Below are 19,051 nucleotides of genomic sequence, written 5' to 3' on the forward strand. Positions count from 1 at the left end.
TGTGGGTATTGATTCCGGGGCAGGGGGTGTTACCTGGGTGCAACCAGAAGGAGAGCAGCGAAACAAGATTATTGGGTGGAAAAAATGTTTTAACAAGATTATGAGCACATTTTTCAATGTCTTCTGAATACAAGTATTCCTCAGGGGGAAATATATACTGCATAAAGAAATGGTTATTCTGGCTAAACAAACCCGGAGGCAAGCAGCGTCTCCTTACAAGGAAACACAAACCAAATATGCTTTCACAACTATTGTTGGATCCATTAAATATGGGATATGTTGCAAGAAGTTGAATTCAATCAAAATCTTGATTTCTAAATTTAACTGCTATGCATTCAGATTATATTGGAAAATTTGGAGACTATTTTCATCCATCCCGAAAACTGGTCACACATTTGTCATGAAAGTTTATCCAATCAAAAGATTTAATGTATCTGTGTTCATATAAAGTTTGATAGCTTTTCTGTGTCAAGCTAGCAATATATGGACAAATAATAATAATAATAATAATATTGGTTCTGCCTTCCCATTATTAACTGTTAGTACAACAAGCTCCTACGAGCTTATTTGAAGTCAAGAGTCATATGAAATAAATTGTTAGATCCAACCCATTTTTTCCATTCAGTCCAATTCCCCTCATTGCTACAGCCTCCAATTTATACGTCTTTTTTCTGTGTTAGGAGCCGGATCCATGATCCTCAGCACAGCCTTTTTTTGGCAGTCAGAGGGGACCATTCCTTCCCTTTTCACCATCAGAAAAGCTGGTTGGATCCAATCCAAAATCTGTATTATGAAAATGTCCTGCAAATGGGCACTATTCTAAGGAAATAAGTTTTCCATGAAACAAGCCTTGTTTAAATTATCAACAAGGTGGGAGCATCCGTCATAGGAAAATGGAACAATGTTATCGCAGAAAGCCTTACAAATCAGAAAGTGCAGAAAAGGAACATACTTTTAAACACTCTCTTCCAAATATGGAAAGCACAGTGTTAACACGCAGCACTCCACTGAACAGCAAATGTAATTCCCCCCCATCAATCCAGTGCAGCTAACTTCCAAGTAAATCTGAATATTACTGCATACTGTCCAAGAACTCAAGGAATGGCCATCCATCTCTCTAATCTGATGTACGTTTGTTATAAAAGTTTATCCATCAACAACGTTAATACAGTTACATTCATGCTAAGTCTAATCATTTTCCCATGTTAAGTCAACAATATATAGAAATGGGATAATTATATACTAATGAGTCTGTTGGGGGAGGGCAGGATATAAATTTGATTAAATAAATAAATAAAACACAACATGAGGGTAAAAAGTTTTTAACAAATATCCTGTTATGACTTTTTAATGTAGCTGAATCCAAAACAGTTTAGCTAACAAAGCATTTGCACATATGGCAGGAATCTGTTCTAGTAGCTCCAGATTGTATTCAGAATTTGGCTACAAATTGTATTCGGAATTTGATTACAACTTTCATAAACATTCTTGAGCAAGGTGACGGAATGAGTGGAGGGTGGGCAACTTCAGGGATTCCTGAATGAAACTGATTGTTTGGATCCATTCCAGTCTGGTTTCAGGCCTGGTTATGGAATTGAAATGACTTTGGTTGCCCTGGTGGATGTACTGCCCAGGAGATACACAGGGGAAGAGTGATCCTGTTAATTCTCTTGGTACTTTCAGTGGCTTTTGATACCATTAATCATAGTATCCTGTCTTGCTTCTTGGGGCTGTGACTGGGAGACACTATTCAGCTCTACTTTAAAGGTAGATTTCAGAGTATGGTACTGGGGGACTGCAGCTTCACTCCTTGATCTTTGGCCTACGGTCCGTGTCCAGCAAAGTTTGATCTTGCCCCTCCCCCTTCCTTTTCAACATCTATGTAAGTCACAGGGAGAGGCCAGGAGATTTGGGTTGAGTTGCCACCAATACGTAGATGACACTTAGCTCATCTCACTATTCCAGCAGAACCCAGGAAGGTTGTGGAAACTATGAACAGGTATCTAGAGGCAGTTTTGGGATGGATGAGGATAACAAAATGAAACTTAATCCAGACAAAATGGAGGTGTTAGTGGTGGGAGAAGGTCTGATCCAGGAATTGGGTACCTCCTGTTCTGGATAGGGTTGCACTCCCTCTGAAAGAGAAGGTTGATAGCTTGGAGGTGCTCCTGGACCTGGGCCTCCTGTTGGGTAGGTGACAAAGGAAGCCAAGAGTACCTATAAATTGCTTCAGCTGGTGAGGCAACTGTGGCTCTTTGATTAAAAAAAGATTTTGCCACTGTGCATAATACTTCGGTAACATCTAGATTAGATTACTGCAACACGCTCTACATGGTGTGTCCATTAGGGTTCCCAATCCCCAGTTGGGGGCAGGGGATCCCCTGGTTTGGAGTCCTCCTCCCACTTCAGGGTTACTGGGGGGTGAGTTGTCTGCTGGGCAGTCCATTACACCCTACGGAGACCGATTCCCATAAGGTATAATGGAGAATTGATCCATGGGTATTTGGGGCTCAGGGGGGCTGTTTTTTGAGGTAGCGGCATAAATTATTTAGCATAGCATCCAGTGCCTCTCCTCAAAACACCCCCCCCCCAAGTTTCAAAATGATTGGACCAGGGGGTCCAAACTCTATGAGCCCCAAAAGAAGGTGCGCCTATCCTTTATTATTTTCAAATGGAGAGAAGGCATTTAAAAGGTATGCGGTCCCTTTAAATGTGAAAGCCAGAACTCCCTTTGGAATTCAGTTGTGTTTGTCACATCCTAGCTCCTGGCTCCACCTGACTCAAGATATTTCTTGAGTTGGACCTGGCAACCTAGGTGCCCTTGAAAACTGTCCAGAAGCTACAGTTTGTACAGAATGCCGTGGCCAGAACACTGACTGGAGTGGGTCATTGGAGCATATAATTCCAATCTTCTTCCATCTTACTAGCTCCCAGTTTGCTTCTGGGCCCAAATTCAAGATGCTGGTATTGACCTTTGTAGCCCTATACAGACTGGGGCCAGCATAACTGAAAGATGGCAAATAATTCCATCTGTTAACCAAGGGATAAAGTGATGTGAAGCATCACTGACTTCTACCATGCTGCAAAGGAAGTAGAATCTTACGGTTTCCTTCCCACAGGTTGGGGGAGGGGTTCCCCTGCTTTTGCAGGCTCCTGTCTGCTCCCCATTAGCATTGACAGCAGCCACCCCTCTCCCTCCCTTCCAGCAACATCTAAAAGGCCCTCCAGATGATTGGTTGGAGCACCCAGGAAATGGGTGCCAAGTGCCTGAACTCCAAAGTGGCGAATTTGCCGCTTGGAGTTCATGTGTGGGGAACTCCATTTGCTTAATAATCCTACTTATAACCATTTCTATGGTGACAGCGCCTCAAGGTGCTTCACAGAAAGGCTTTGCCACAGCCTCTACCAACTCATCCTTATCTGTTTGCAAGTGAGAAAATAAACATGTTAAACTTCTACTGTTAATGCTACATGTCAGAATTCTCCAGTTTGGGTTCCGGAGCCTTTGTTTCCTTTCTTAACTCCACGTGTGGAGATGGTCCAAAGAACTAATTGTGGCACAATGAAATGCTTGGATGTGCCTAAATGGGCAAGTGCTAATTATAATACCGACAGTGATACTATTTTAATATCAGAACAGCAGGAAGGAAAAACGGTGATGGAGGGTTCTTGTTCAAATGCAATTTAATTTGTACACCAAGTTTCAAACTAAGCACAGTTGCTACCCAAACCAACAGAGCTAGGCAAAGAGTGCTTGCATTATAAATATATGGGACTAGACTAGACTGGCTTCACCTCTTCACAGATGCAACTTCTATTTGTTTCCAGAAGTTCAGAACTCTTTTGTTTTTCTTAGCCCTCTAACTGCTGGGAAGACTCTCAGCTTGGTGCTGCAGCCAGCAAGAGAAGAGTGCTTTCCTCCCCAGGAGCAGAATCGCTAAGCTGACATCCTCCTCCATCAATCCTGGACCCAGCTGAGAAATTTGCAGGGATGCATGTGGTCCCGAAAGCTGGAAAATTAATTGGACCCAGAATTCATTCCCCCGATTTGAAGATGAGACCTCCCGCCTCTGCTGATTTCTCTTAGAAGCAGCTACGCATTCAGTGGGGGCTGATCTGCAGAGTCACCCAAATGCATCCAGGAGTGAATTTCCAAACCTCTAATCTAACATTTTCATGGTTTCTTCTTAGAAATACACTCTGGATCCTCTCAGCTTAATGCCCTGTCTTTCACTTTGCATCTGCTGTAAGTTGAATGAAACCCTGCCAAACGTCCTCCGAGGTAAATAACTCAATGTTAAGCAGAAACTCTCACTCATAAGTGAAACAGCCACAACGCATTAAAAGAAACAACTCTTCCCTAGCCACAAGATCCCCAGATATAAGACATACTTGTTCTGATTTAAATGTGTGTGGCAGGGAACATTTTCTATTACTAGAGCTTTTTACAGTTTAGGGGAGGGGAGGGGAGGGGAGGGGAGGGGAGGGGAGGGGAGGGGAGGGGAGGGAGGGAGGGAGGGAGGGAGGGAGGGAGGAAGGAAGGAAGGAAGGAAGGAAGGAAGGAAGGAAGGAAGGAAGGAAGGAAGGAAGGAAGGAAGGAAGGAAGGAAGGAAGGAAGGAAGGAAGGAAGGAAGGAAGGAAGGAAGGAAGGAAGGAAGGAAGGAAGGAAGGAAGGAAGGAAGGACCATTCCTCATATCTTACTAATATTTACAAAGTTGGGAGGGCCATTTTCTTCCAAAAAGAACACTTCATTTGGAAAGTATTCAAATTATTTTTTGATTATTTATTTATTTTAACCATTTATTTGCTATCTTTCTACATTACAAGAAAACACAGCGTACAATGTAAATAATAATAAAATACATTTGAAAACATAAAAACCACTAGTTAATAACCGGTTATCAATAAAATACATAAAACCCCACAGGGTTCTTTATCATTTTCTCTCATGTTCTCCATATCTCAGCATGGTAAGAGATTTTTTGAGATAGAAGTTTGGAGGAGCAGTTTATTAAGAGAAAAATTACATTGTTCTGGAATATCTGCTTCATTTGAAGTCATAAATGCTCAATCGGATGACCTACAGAGACATGCAGTCCTAATCTTTCAAGAAGCGTCAGTTCCCCAAAAGCAACATCTTATCTTGGGTCCCACTGAGGCTGTGTTGGGAAAAACCTCTCCTCCACCGAAAGCTTTAGAATGTCCCTGCCATCAGAACACAAAATCCCCAAGCTAGGTCTGAAGTAGACCAATGGCTTGGCACAAATCAACTTCATGCATTCCTGCGTTCCCAAGACAGATTCTTATCACCTCAGCAAGACTGGGGAACACCCCTTCAAAAGACCATAGGGCCTGGATGGCCCAAGCTAGTCAGACCTCATCAGACCTCAGAAGCTAAGCAGGGTCAACCTTGATTAGTACATGGATGGGAGCCAACCAAGGAAGTCCTGGGCTGCTATGCAGATGTAGGCAATGGCAAACCACCTCTGTTCATCTCTTACCTTGAAAACCTTACAGGGTCACTATAAGTGAACTATGACTTGATGACACTTTCCTCCTTCACCACCACCATAGACAGAATTGACCTAATTCAGTATAAGTCATTTTTCACTAAGCACCAAAGACAATACTGTGATTGCAACAAGACATTTGGGGGGAAGCCTGTGATCCAATGGTGAAGCACCTGCCTGACAAGCAGAAGGTCTCAAGCTCAATCCCTGGCATCTCTGATTGAAAGGATCTCAGACAGGAAATACTGAGGGGGGACTTTCCTCTGCTGAACACCTTGGAGAGCTGCTCCCAGTCAGAGGAGATTATCCTAAACTAAGACCAACTGATTACGTGACACAAAACAAAGCAGCAGCACCATGTGTTATAAGCATGTATGGATGATGCACAACCTACCAAATCAAGCTCTGTCCACCAACCACACTGTAGCCAGCTTGGTGCGACCCTCTCAGTTGTTCCCTTACTAGGCACTTGAGGAAACCAGACAGTTATTGAGCTCCCGCTGTATTTTGGGCGAGGAGCTAAGTTTAGGCTGGTGTACCACATTTAAGATTGAGGCCACCTGAGTGGAGTGAAAGTGATATTTTGTTTATTTAAATCACTTATATCCTGCCTTTCTCCCCAGTAGGGACCCAGAGCAGCATAAATCGTCTCCATTTTACCTTCATCACAATCTTGTAAGGTAGGGTTAGGATGAGGCTGAGTGACTGGCTCAAGTCCACCCAGCAAATTTCCGTGGCAGGACAAGGTTTTTTGAACCTTGCCTCTTAGATGCTTTTCTGGCACTCTAACCACTATGCCACACTGGCTCTCAGTGCCTCTCTTGGAGGACAAGGAGGTCCCAAGGCAGCAGAGCACAGCACTTTACTATTTGAGAAGTGCCATTTACATTTGCCTCCTTGAATGGCAAAACTTCTTGAGCTAGTAGTAACTTCCTCCTGGAAGTTTTTGCAGATTCAAAAAAGATGACAAGAGTTCAGAAGCTGGTAAATGATCTAGCATCACTTGAAGCCCAGACACCAGTTTGGACAGAAGATCAACAGGAGCCCCAGACAACAACCGAATGCAATAAATTAATAATAATAATAATAATAATAATAATAATAATAATAATAATAATAATAATAATAATAATAGGAAGAAACAATGAGGAGAAGAATCAGTTCTGAATTATTTCTGAACCATTATTACAGGAATATAGGACAAAAGAGCCTACCTTCCACTGTAAGGAATGAAACCACTGGTCCCTCAGGTAACTGTTTGCAGCCTGCAATTAAAAAAGAGGGGGGGGGACATAAATGCAACCATTAGATTATTCTAATGCTACACATCATTAAACCAAAACACAAGCCACTCACATGGTCTTTAAAGTCTGGAAAGCAGCCAGCAGTTTCATTTGTTTGAACCCATTAACCTTCCACGTGTACGATGGGCTTGCTGTGAGCTTCAATGCCTGTCCTTCTCTGGACATGAAGGAGAGCTCTCTCTAAAAGTTCTAAGAGACAGCAATTTTGCTTTGTAACTGATTTGCTTTCGAGAGCAGCAAATAAGCAGGGATGTAAATTTGCAATGATCTTCACTTTTAAAAGGAAAAGCAGCAGCTGCCTATTTGGCAAAGTATTTTGCTCATTCAACTAAACCTACATATCAATTTCCTCAGTCCTTTAGAGTTGGCCTCAATCTCCCTGTCACCTAGAAGGAAAACAATGGGTGCTCCCAATTACATGACACACATTGAACCCTTTGGTTTTACCATGTTTGCTGAATGCACTTCCAACAACAGAAGCCCTGAATACTGGAAACTGACCACTGGACCCATCAAGATCTTCCCATGGTTCAGCCACCAGACTGGTATGGGTTTTTTCCCCCAATCCACCCCCATTCCACAGGACATGCCCACTTCCACATGACATTTGAGCACAGACAATTAACATCCCATTTCTTCCATAAGCAAAATCTGCTTTATTCTAAACTTGCAAAACTCCTAATGTTTCTGTTTCCTGAGGAAGATATTATGGGCATGAGTAGACTCTTGAGTATGAAGAGGAAACAGGGAGAAAGCAGTGCAATGGGCCTAAGTGCTAATCAGTTACTCTTTGGTGTGTTTATGACCACAAGGGGACAGTCCCCTGTAAGAAATTAACATAACAGAAAGGAACTGTGTGACTTTGAAACAGAAAGAATCAAAGGAGGTATTTTTTTAAGGTTGCAAAGCTGTTGTATTTATTCCTATCCATCTTCATTCATCCTCATGGGTTTTTAAAAAAATCAAAAACAGATGGGAATCGCTTGCCTTTTAGATAGAGGGAAGAGGATCACTGGATAAGGGTTTTTTTGTTGTTTTTTAGGCTGTCAAGGTATTGCATTATTCTTATCCAGCATTATTTATGCTTGTGGTTTTAAAAAGAAGAAGAGAATCACTTGCAGCTCAGCCTGCCATTTAGAGAGAAGGGAAGGGGATTGTGAGAGATGACTCTGCAAGTATGCTTATGGGTATTTTTAACTTTTAAAAAAGATACTGCATTATTTCTACACAGTATAGCCCCAACCCCTAAAACAGAGTGGGTGGAGAATCATGAGGGTCACAGCAGCAGGGAGGCGCCCTCAGTGTGCATCAGGTGTGAAAGGTAAACCATGGCTAAAAATGGAGAGAAAAGTTGGAGAGAGAATGGATTACTCTAAGCTGAATGCAATGTCCATTGCAAGGACAATTTCACACAGAATCACATCAGCAACCAGACAACCATGACTAATCACCCTGGTGTTGAAACCCTAAAGGAAGGGGGCTAAAACCAAAGTCACAGGATGCGTGTGAAATACAGAATGCAAATGGTTTTCAATGTGACGCGAGGTTTTTTGCTACTGGCCACAAACTCCATGTCAGACTGAACACTGAGATAGCTGAATGTACCCCACCATGCTCCACCTTCCTACCTAAGAGGTCTCTCCCACCCCCATCCCAACAAGTCTCAAGGAGATCTGGAAAGCTAATTTCTTCCCAGTTGTTCAACCTCAAGAATGTGGGCAGAGTTCGAGAGCTCTAGCAACAGGAAAGGAACTTGCTTAAGTGCATTGTTTGTGTGCCTGGATGCTGCTGGAGGTTCTTAACTGACATTTATTATTTAGCAAAAAAATACAGTTGCCTGCTACATCAGCAGAGGCAGATAGTATATACAGATTTTTAAAAAAAATAAAATACAACAAAACCCCACCATCCATCCAAACCTATTTTCCAGCCCAAGGAATGACTGAAATTAATTTATCTATCATATTCATTTCCAACCCTGTTTCCAGGGACTTCAGGGTGATGTGCTCATATTGTCTTGTGAGGTGGGTTAATTTGAGAGCCTCTGCTTGCCCAAGGGCTTCCTCATGAACTCTGAAGTAAAACCAGAAGTTTCCCCACTTCCAAGGCTTTTTTTGAGCAGGAATGCACAGGAATGCAGTTCCAGATGGCTTGGTGTCAGGGGTGTGGCTTTAAATGAGTTCTTGCTGTGAAACAATGGTGACATCAGGGGGTGTTAGGATCGCCAATCCCTAGTTGGGGACAGGGGATCCCCCAGTTTGGAGGCCCTCCCCCCACTTCAAGGTCATCAAAAAGCTGGAGGGGGAGAGGGAAATTGCTGCTGTGCACTCCATTATACCCTATGGAGATCAATTCCCATAGAGTATAATGGATAATTGATCCATGGGTATCTGGGGCTCCAGAGGGGCAGGTTTTTTTTTAAATAGAGACACCAAATTTTCAGCACAGCTCTCCTCAAAACACCACCCATGTTTCAAAAAGATTGGACCAGGAGGTCCAGTTTTAGGATACCCAAAAGAAGGTGCCCCTATCCTTCATTATTTCCAAATGGAGGGAACGAATTTCAAAGGCATGCGGTCCCTTTAAATATGATTGCCAGAACTCCCTTTGAAGTTCAATCATGCTTGTCACACCCTTGCTCCTGGCTCTACCCCCCCTCAAAGTCTCCTGGTCCCCCCCCCAAAAAAGTACCCAGATATATATATATATTTAAACTCATTAGCACATTAGGCCACACCACCTGACACCACGTCAGCCAGAACCGTGCTCCAGATATTTCTTGAGTTGGACCTGGCAACCCTAAACACAACTGTGCTTTCAAAAGACCTATTAGTGGTGCTTACTTTCTGAAATTAGCAATGGCAAGGCTACAGTCAAACTACCAGGGCTTTTTTTGAGCAGGAACGCACAGGAACGCAGTTCCAGCTGGCTTAGTGTCAGCAGGTGTAAATAAACTCCTGCTAGGGTTTTTCTACAAAAAGCCCTATGTTAAACAATGAAAGCATCAGGAGGTGTAGTCTAATATGCAAATGAGTTCCTGCTGGGCTTTTTCTACCAAAAAGTCCTGCAGACTACCATTAACAATTGGAGGCCCCTGCCTGTGATTTCCAAACCATTCATGAAAGCAGTTGGGGTTATGCTGTACTGAAGGAATGATACTCTGCACTTGGCAAAATTGGTCTCAATAGGAAGTCTGAGTAGTTTGGAAGCCAGACTTGGCTTGGGGAAGCTTGGAGCTGACTCTGCAAGAAGAGCAAAGGGGCATTCAACAGTCCACAACCCAGAAAGGCCAGGGACTGAAACTTCTCTTCCTAGAGGTGAAGCTGGGCTTACTCCTCCAAGGTGGTGGATTGAGCACAGCTCTGAGATGTCCGCCTGGCTTCTTGCATGACAAATGAAGACAATGAAGCTGTACTCGTTCTTTGTATGGAGCATCTTGGGACAGGCTGGTGGTACCCCTCAAGGTCCTTTTGTTAGCCTCCCAGAGCTTCTTCACCCATTACAGAGTACGAAAGCTTGGGGGGGGGCGAGTCCCCACTTCAAATTAGACAAAAAGACAACTGCATGCAAGTGGGTTCTCCTAAATTCCTGCACACGCAGTGCTTCATTACTGACTTCAAGGATCAAGAGGATTTGTGGTCTGTAGCATTTGTATCCAAGGGCATTCTAGTACCTGTGGTAGTATTCTCCTGTGGTGGGAGAAGGAATGGATTGGTGCCTAGCCCCCAGGGTTCCCAGTTCCAGCCCTGCAGGACTTAACAGCACCTTAAGTTTAGGGCTGCTGGAAACTGACCAAGTGAATCCCATAAATTACAGGCCTGCCAGCAAACATACCCTTGAACTATAGCGTCAGCTTCTGCAGATTGTTTGTATTACTCAAGAGGAGCTTGACAACCGGCCTAGGCAGTGAATATACCTTTACAAAGAACAGAGTCATCTTTGCTACAGCCCCTTTGCCCATAAATCATCTGAACAATCTCAGTCTTCAAGACAGTGATTGCCTGACAGAAAGCAGACACATCTGCCTGCAAACTGCTTTGGCTCGGCCTGCAGCTGCTTCATCATATTTGCCGCCACAACACCTGCCTGGCTCTTTATACTCACTACGCTAGTATGTATGTACTTTGGTAGCGCAGACTGTGGTCATTCTGGGGCAAATGGCTATGTCCTGGGTCTAGTCATAGTTTCTAGAACTCATTTTTTTGGGCTACAGTAAACTTTGAAGTTTTTTAAAAAATATATATATATATACTAATACTTATGTTTGGAGGAAGGTGGCATGGTATAGCCTGATCAGCTCTGGTTAGCACTTGAATGGGCAGCCCCCAAGACAGAGGAAGGCAATGTCAAACCACCTCTACTTCTCACTTGCCTTGAAAGCCCCTTGCCGGGGATCACCATAAATTGGCTGCGACTTGACAGCACTTCACACACACACACAGCTTTTTTTTGGTAGAAAAAGTCCAGCAGGAACTCATGTGCATATTAGGCCACACCCCCTGATGTCACCATTGTTTCACACAAAAGCCCAGCAGGAACTCATTTGCATATTAGGCCACACACTCTGACACCAAAACCAGCTGGAACTGTGCATTCCTGCTAAAAAAAACCCAATAACAACCCCTGCACGTACACAAAATTCTTATGCTTGCTATAATTTAGTACCAGCATCTCCAAAAGGTAGCTTGTGAGCTAATGGTAATTTACCTAATGCTGCAAAGCAGCTTGCACATACCTGAGAAGACCCAAAAAAAGAGTGCAAAAAGATATGCTTTCTAGGCTTTCTTAAGAATGAGAAGCACCAGCAGCATTGATTTTACAGGGTTTTTCTCTGTACTGCTCAGCTGATATTTTCATTTCTGGTACTCTTCCTAGCCCATGCTCTGTTTCTGGAACCAAAGAAAACTTGGTAGTGTGCCAGGACGTAAGTGGGAAAGAGCTCAGGGTATTTTTCATTACTCAGAAGCAGTTTTCATTAAAGAAAAGGTTGGCGACCCCTGAACTGCAGTAATTGTGTTGTGCGATGTTCATGTTGGGTACCTTACGCATGCCAGCGATCAGAGAAAGGGGGGATTTTTTTAGACTGGAGCATACCATGAATTTTGCAATTTGTTTCTGTTCCTTTCAAAATACAGTTTTACGATAATACCTGCATAACATTTTTTTTATTTAAGAAAAAGGAAACAGCACTGCTCTTCAGAGCAAGAAATGAATCCATGTATTTAGCAAGCCCCCCTCCCCCTGGCTCATTTGCTTGGGTAAGCTCTAGTGAATCGCTAGCTTATCTTGGAAAGGATATTTTGGATGCAAAGGAAGGAAACTCTGAAAGGTGGATCTCAGGACTCAAGCCTAAAATAGTAACAGGTACAAAAATAGCGCTTTAAAGAAAGGGAGTACAAATGAACCAGGAAACAAAAATCACCTGCCATTGTATTCCTAATCTCACTCAACCTCTACTCTAGATTTGCCTCAGAAGATCCCCCTGGCAAAAAGAAATTGCCCTGTTGTTTTTAAAAAGGCAACCTGTGTATTATCTGCAGCTATTGTTATGCTTATCAGGAATTTCTGCCCTGTTTGTTTTTCCTCCTGTGTACACCTGATTGCCAGGAATAGGCTTAAAAAAGCCACAGCAACACCATAGGGCAGAACTCGCCGGGCCAAATTTGGAACCACTTTAAGCAAAACAGCATATCTGACTGGTCTCGCTTCTGAACAAGCACTCAAGGATAAAGAAATGCAGGCAGAACAAAACAACCTGCAACCTGGTTTTTCCCTTGCCCAGGGACGAAAGCAGAAGGGGGAATGGCATTTATGGAGATTGACTGACCATTGTGGTGGTGCCAAGCAGTGTTCCCTCTAAGCTGTGGAGTCTTGTGAGCAAAAATTCTACTTTGTGAGCTACTGGCATTAAAGTTGTGAGTGAGTGATTTGGCTATTGCATAAATCAGTTTGCTCTGGGGCCATCCTTCCTGAGCTAAGACAAAAATGTGTGAGCTGGAGGCTCACAGTAACTCAACTTAGAGAGAACACTGGCACTGCCAAGGCTGGGGAAAGGCCCATCCTGTAGAGTGGGTGTAGTTTCCCAGCCGGAAGTGAAAATTGGGGTTCTCTTTGATTTGGTAGCACCTCACTATTGGCTTAGTAGGTTCTGGCAGGCTGTTGCTGATAGAGCCATTGACCCAAAATGGTTAAGAGCTTACACACAATGGACCGGGGGCGGGGGGGGGGGGGCGGGACCTGCAAAGGAGCTGTGTCTCTTCTGTGCATGTGTGTGTGTGACGATGCAAAGGGCAGCATTCCCTTTATGCATCTACCCATTTGAACATAACAATGAGAAAGGAGGGTCAGATACTCAGAAGGTATAAGTTTCATGCAGGTTAGGAATCTTTCCACAATTCTTTTTTTTTAAACTGCTGGATAATGCACTTTCAGTGCACCAGTATTCATTTACAACTAGTATTTTCTGTGTGAAACTGGAAAATGCACTTGCAAAAAACACTAAACTATACTATCCAACATATGTGAAAGCAGCTTTAGCCTGCACCCCTAGTCCTGTGATCTGTATTTACTCTAGAATTGTACCAGTAGAATAAAGACTTACTTTGACTCCTACCTTGCTGTGGCTCACACTATGAAAACAGCCCAACAACAACCTAGAGAAGAGGGCAGGGATCAGGAGGTGGAGGTAGCCAGGCCCACCCAGGTGAAAGGCTCTGAACCTTGCTTAGCAGGGGGCTGGGGAGTTGTGTAAGTGTTTCCCACACCAAAACAGCTTCCCTCATAACTTTTGAGCAGGGCTGGGTCTCACTTGCTTCTTTGAGGGCTGCTTCTCTAAGCAGTTAGTGAGGGTGGTTTGGTCAGGCCCTGAGGCACAAATATCACTTACAGGTTTTGTTTTTGTTTTTTTAAAGTAGTTAACATATATGATATGGTTGTGTGCCATTCAAGTAAGGATGGTCTAGTTTAAAACACAGCAATCAAGTTAGCTACAGTTTGCCATACCAAAGATATTTCAAAGGCAGTTAAAGATCTGCACTGTCTTCCAATGTGCTTGCAAGTGCAACACAAGGTGTGGTTTTGATATATAAAGCTATAAGGAGTGAGGATTCTGATGGACCACCTGTTCCCGTATGAACCTGTGCTTTCACTGAGATCAAAACCTGCTGAGCATACCTACTCTTGGGCCTTACTAGCAGGGACCCAGTAACTAGCAGGGACCCTTGAGTGAGTGAGTGAGTGTGTGTGTGTGTGTGTGTGAGAGAGAGAACTCTTCAAAAGTATAAATTATTTATTGAAAGATAAAACCATAATGGAAAAAAGTTCAAGCGAATAGAATAGAATAGAATAGAATAGAATAGAATAGAATAGAATAGAATAGAATAGAATAGAATAGAATAGAATAGAATAGAATAGAATAGAATAGAATAGAATAGAATAGTTTATTTGGTCAATAACCAGCACGTCTCTAGCAATTAGCAATTTCAGTATTCATAGAAGGAAAATAATCCCATATTTATAAAAAAAGACTACACTTATGTCTGCTTAGGAATATGCATTCCAGCCTCTTTCAAGATCCAAAAGGGAGGTGTTGGCAAAAATCTCTGAACAATAGCAGACATTTACATTATATAGAAGACAAATCCAGAGTAGCTGTCAATTTTTTAAAAATGGGATGGCCTGATGAAACCCAAATCCTTCTGCTGAGTCAGAACATCTGCCTACCAAGGACTGCATCCACACCTCACGGGATATTGCATTATCATTGCACTAGTTGTGTTGTGGCTTGTGTTGTCTTGCACAGAAAAATCCCTTTGCAAAAAAAGTGTTACACTGCAACAAGCAAGTGTGGATGCAGCCCAAGTCACTCCTGTCTACCATTGGTTCTCCAGCATCTCAGGCACAGGTCTTTCTTCCTACCTATAACCTGAGGTCCTTCAACTAGAGATGCTGAGAACTGAACCTGGGACCTTGTGCAAGCAAAACAGATGCTCTGTCATTCAACTACAGCCCCACCCCAAGTTAATAATCTTTTGGATGTGGTTTCACATGCAGTGAGATGTGAAACAGTAGTTCCAAGAGCAGCAAGTTCTTTCCACATATGGAAGGGAACCAACACCAAGCAATGTGAAACCAAAAATCCATAGGTCTTTTTACCAGCTTACTTGTCACTTGTTTTCAGTCTCGGTTTTCTTGCGGTGAATTTAGGGCTAGAACGTTTTTAAAAACCTGTTAAAGCAAAGCTGAGCTTTGTAGACAAACACAAAATTCTGACATGAGCTTGCAGTCTGCTAGACATTCCTCTCAATCTTCCCCCTGCCCTCACACATACACACACACACACTTTCTTTTTGGCAGAAAAGCAAAACAGAAAACTTTGCATCCTTTTCTTAGTGTACTTTTTATCTAATTACCTTTTTTTAATTGTGACCTGGCTTAATTACAGCATTTTCAACTGAATTCTCCAAGTAATTGCCTTCTATTTTAGTGTGCCACTTCTGGTCTTGTCAAACACTGGGACAGAATCCAACAGAACCCACTTGCATGGGAAATCCATTCTTCTATGGCATCTGAAGCTGGTCACGCATTAGAAATTGAGACGCAACAGTTCCTACCAAAAACATACAGGAGCGATTGCGTCTGAGCTGGGAGGCCTGGTATTTCATACAACTGCAGTGCAGCCTTACTTGAGCCCTGCTAGAAAGGTCCAACGTAAACACCCATGGGAGCCCAAACACCATTCAATGCCGTTATCGGTTCCACTGAAACAATATTATGATTTCAGATCTCCAAGAGAAAAACAACATGCAAGCAAATTGTTTCCCATTTCTCACAAATATGATTAATTTTGCTATGCTGAAACAAAACAAAACAAATAAAGCATGGCACGCTGGAGCAGATAAAAATCAGCATGGCTTGCCAAGCTCCCTTTATGCTTGGCAAGGAGCTTTCGATTCAGGGTTGTTACAGTTTTTTAAAGCAAAATGTCCCTTTAAAAGAAACTGTTAGAACAGGAGATGAGAAAGTGGAACCAGGAATTCAAAAAGAAACCTAGTGGTGCAATATAATATGTCGAGTTATTTCTTGTGCTTCTTTTGAAATTGCTTTTGTTGTCTACTTCAAGCCTCAGAACTGTTTCATGACAGTCATGAAAAATGTTTTAGAGTGCATGTTTTGAATTCATTCATGCGCTGCTGCCCTCCCCCCCCCCCCACCGCAGTACATCTGTTATGAGGCTGACACTGTAACCATTTACCTGTTTGTGTCCATTCTCACGTTCAGCAAATAGAGAACTGGTATGGTTCTCAGGCTGAGATCTTTTGCATCACCTACTGCCTGGTCCTTTTTAACTAGAGATGTTGGAATTGAACCTGAGACCTTCTGCATCCAAAGCAGATGTTCTACCAGAGCCATGGCCCCTCCCCAGGAAACTGGTTAGAAGCCAAATATCACTTGCTCTGAGCTTTGTGGAGAAAGTTCTGGGATAGGGTATCATTAATGAACACACATGAAGCTTCGAGGAGGAGGAGGAGGAGACTTCTTCTTGCTGCTAGTTTACATGCTTATACAGCAGCGGTACCACAGCCTGTTGCTCCTCTTTGCCTGCACAGGATGGTAAGAACAAGATCACTCAGGAGCAAAGAGGGTTCCTCAGACACTTAGCTTGTTCCTCATAACAGTCTGTATGTTTCTGGATGTTCTCAGCCTGCATTTCCTGCCTCTGGCCTCTCTGGGTCTGCTGCCGGCCTTGATACTGATAAAGCCATGACTCTGGCTCTACCTCTTCCTGTCATGTGACCAGGGCTGGATCTAGGGGGGAGCAGAGGGGGCATTTGCCCTAGGTGCTGATGGGGGGGGGGGTGGAATTGGGCATGGCGTCCATTCTATTCATGGGCCCATAAGATAGAATGGGCCCATAAGGAGGCGCCATTTTTAAATTTTACCCCTCCCTCAAGAAACATGTAGATTCGGTCCTGCATGTGACCGTAAGAGCGGTTCCTCAGTGGAACAGGCTTCCTCAGGAGGTGATGGGCTCTCCTTCCTTGGAGGTTTCTAAAAAGGAGGCTATATGGCCATCTGACAGTAATGAAGATTCTGTGAATTTAGGGGGAGGTGTTTGTGAGTTCCCTGCATTGTGCAGGGGGTTGGACTAGATGACCCTGGAGGTCCCTTCCAACTCTATGATTCTATGTAACTCCAATGTCATATGCTTGCAGCTCAGTAGGTCTCAATTCTGCCTCAGAAACGTCCCATTTAAAAACAAGCATGCATCTGGAAATATTCCCAACAAGATGATGCTCTTCAGCTGATAATGTGATGCAGATGAAATCTGTACAGTTAGGATGCTTGCAACTCTTTTTCTTAATACACTGCATAATTTTTGTGAGGTTTGACTCTGCATGCCACTTGGAGTAAGAGTTATACTCATTAGAGTGTAGCAGAATTCATGATATAACATGTCATTGCATGTGGGCAGATATAACAATACTTGCTTACATGAAATCAACATCCGTAATAGGGGAAATGAAACGGATGCATGTGCCCCCCAATGCACACATCAGAGCTGTGACTTTAAAATTTTATTGTGGACGTTTCCCGCACCTTATCCTTACCATGTGTAATAGACCCTCCCACTATTCCCTGAGCTCTTGAAGGTTTACTCTGGAATGTTGGAGATCTGCTTCTGACTCTGGAATGTTAGAGATCTGCTTCTGACTCCCAATGATATTGGCAGCCCAAATGAAACCCAACGTTTTTGAATGCACTCCCCTCCCCACCCCAAATACAAATCTGTTATGAAGCTGGCACCATTGCCATCTACTTGTTTGTATCCACTTTCACATTCAGCAAAACAAAGAACCAGAATGATAAAGCAGAAAGCTTCTTTTTCATGTTTATTGTACCTGGAGCAAGACGGTTCCCCCAGGGATCGTGAGCTGTAAACAATACTTTGGGGCATTTTCCCAAGAGAGCAACTGCACGTCTTCAATCGAGCTGTAAGAAATCGAGTTTTCCATGTACCCGGTTGGCTGCAAGAACAAACAAAGAGAGAAGGGGGGGGGAATTAATTGATTTAGCTTAAAAATCCCAACTAGGACTAAACCAAGAATTATGCAACTATACAGAATTATTTCCTCAAACCAATACAAATAAATACAAATGTCTTGTTGAAGTATCCCAGTATTTAGCATTCCTAGGAAATAAACTGTAAATATGTGAAACTTTCTCTGAAATTAAATTAAGGACATCTAAATACTGCATCTATACAATAAGCTAACTGACCAAATGTACACGATTCCCCACATTTTGCATAATTTATGTCATGCTTTGTGCTGTTTTTTGTATTAGCTGTTATTGTTCTGCTAATAATGGAAAAAAGCAATAAAGTTCACATTCATAGGGGCTAGAAACTTGCCGTTTTGTAAAATAAAAGCTGTAATTTCACAACACTACATTCCTCTCCTGACTGAGGCAACAGACAGCCCAGATGGGGCTATAGAGCCCATCACACAAGAGCTGACCTGTGTTAACACCTTCCACTTTGACACTAATTTAAAAAGTGCATGTAGCTGTCATTGACAGCAACCCCACTGAAAGCACACATCCAACTAGTGCTTCACCAGCACCACTGACTCCAGATTGAATACCAGATCAGATTCAAGGTTATGGTACTAACCTTTAAGGCCCTAAATGTTTTGAGACCAACATATCAACAGGGCTGCCTCTCCTGGTATACGCTCTGGGGAGAACAACTTCCTGGTGATCCCCAGCCCAAAGGATATCCAGGTGTCCTTGCCCAGAGCCAGGGCCTTTTCAGCCCTAGCATCAGCCTGGTGGAACTCTATGCCTAATAACATCTGTGCCCTGTTCTACCAGGCCTATGGTTGAGGACAGCAGCAGTTTATCGTCAAGCTGGCTTCCTCCATCTCTCCCTTCCCCTATGGGACAGGACATTATTCGTCCTTAAGCGCCATCTGGAATAGAGTTGGAATTGTTCCTGTTTTTAACAGTTTTAATCTGATTTGTACATGCATTTACTGAGATGTTGTTCACTGCCCTGAGCCCTGCATAGGGAAAGGTGGTCTACGCATCAAATCAATAAATTCTGGAAGTGCCTCTAGGAAGAGTGTGAGCCATGTACTGGGAAATGCCTCAACAAACAACTCCTCAGGTGGCCCTGGACAAGCCACAATACTGGTCTGCCCCTCAAGGTTGTTTGGTGCAGTGGTTAAGTGTGC

The 19,051-nt window shown here is 43.1% G+C and overlaps 1 protein-coding gene across 1 annotated transcript in view; it reads right to left on the reverse strand.

Annotated features, from left to right (window-relative positions):
• The window catches only part of CMIP (c-Maf inducing protein), a 206,629-nt gene that overhangs the window by 72,045 nt on the left and 115,533 nt on the right, over positions 1-19,051 (reverse strand). Inside the window, exons 2-3 of the mRNA XM_060254529.1 lie at positions 17,717-17,842; positions 6,726-6,776 (exon numbers count right to left, since the gene is read on the reverse strand). Of these exons, the coding sequence (XP_060110512.1) occupies positions 6,726-6,776; positions 17,717-17,842 (177 nt within the window). The remainder of the gene's footprint in view (positions 1-6,725; positions 6,777-17,716; positions 17,843-19,051) is intronic.

This window comes from Heteronotia binoei, chromosome 14 (assembly GCF_032191835.1).
Source record: "Heteronotia binoei isolate CCM8104 ecotype False Entrance Well chromosome 14, APGP_CSIRO_Hbin_v1, whole genome shotgun sequence".
In the NCBI taxonomy this organism is placed as follows: Eukaryota; Metazoa; Chordata; class Lepidosauria; order Squamata; family Gekkonidae; genus Heteronotia; species Heteronotia binoei.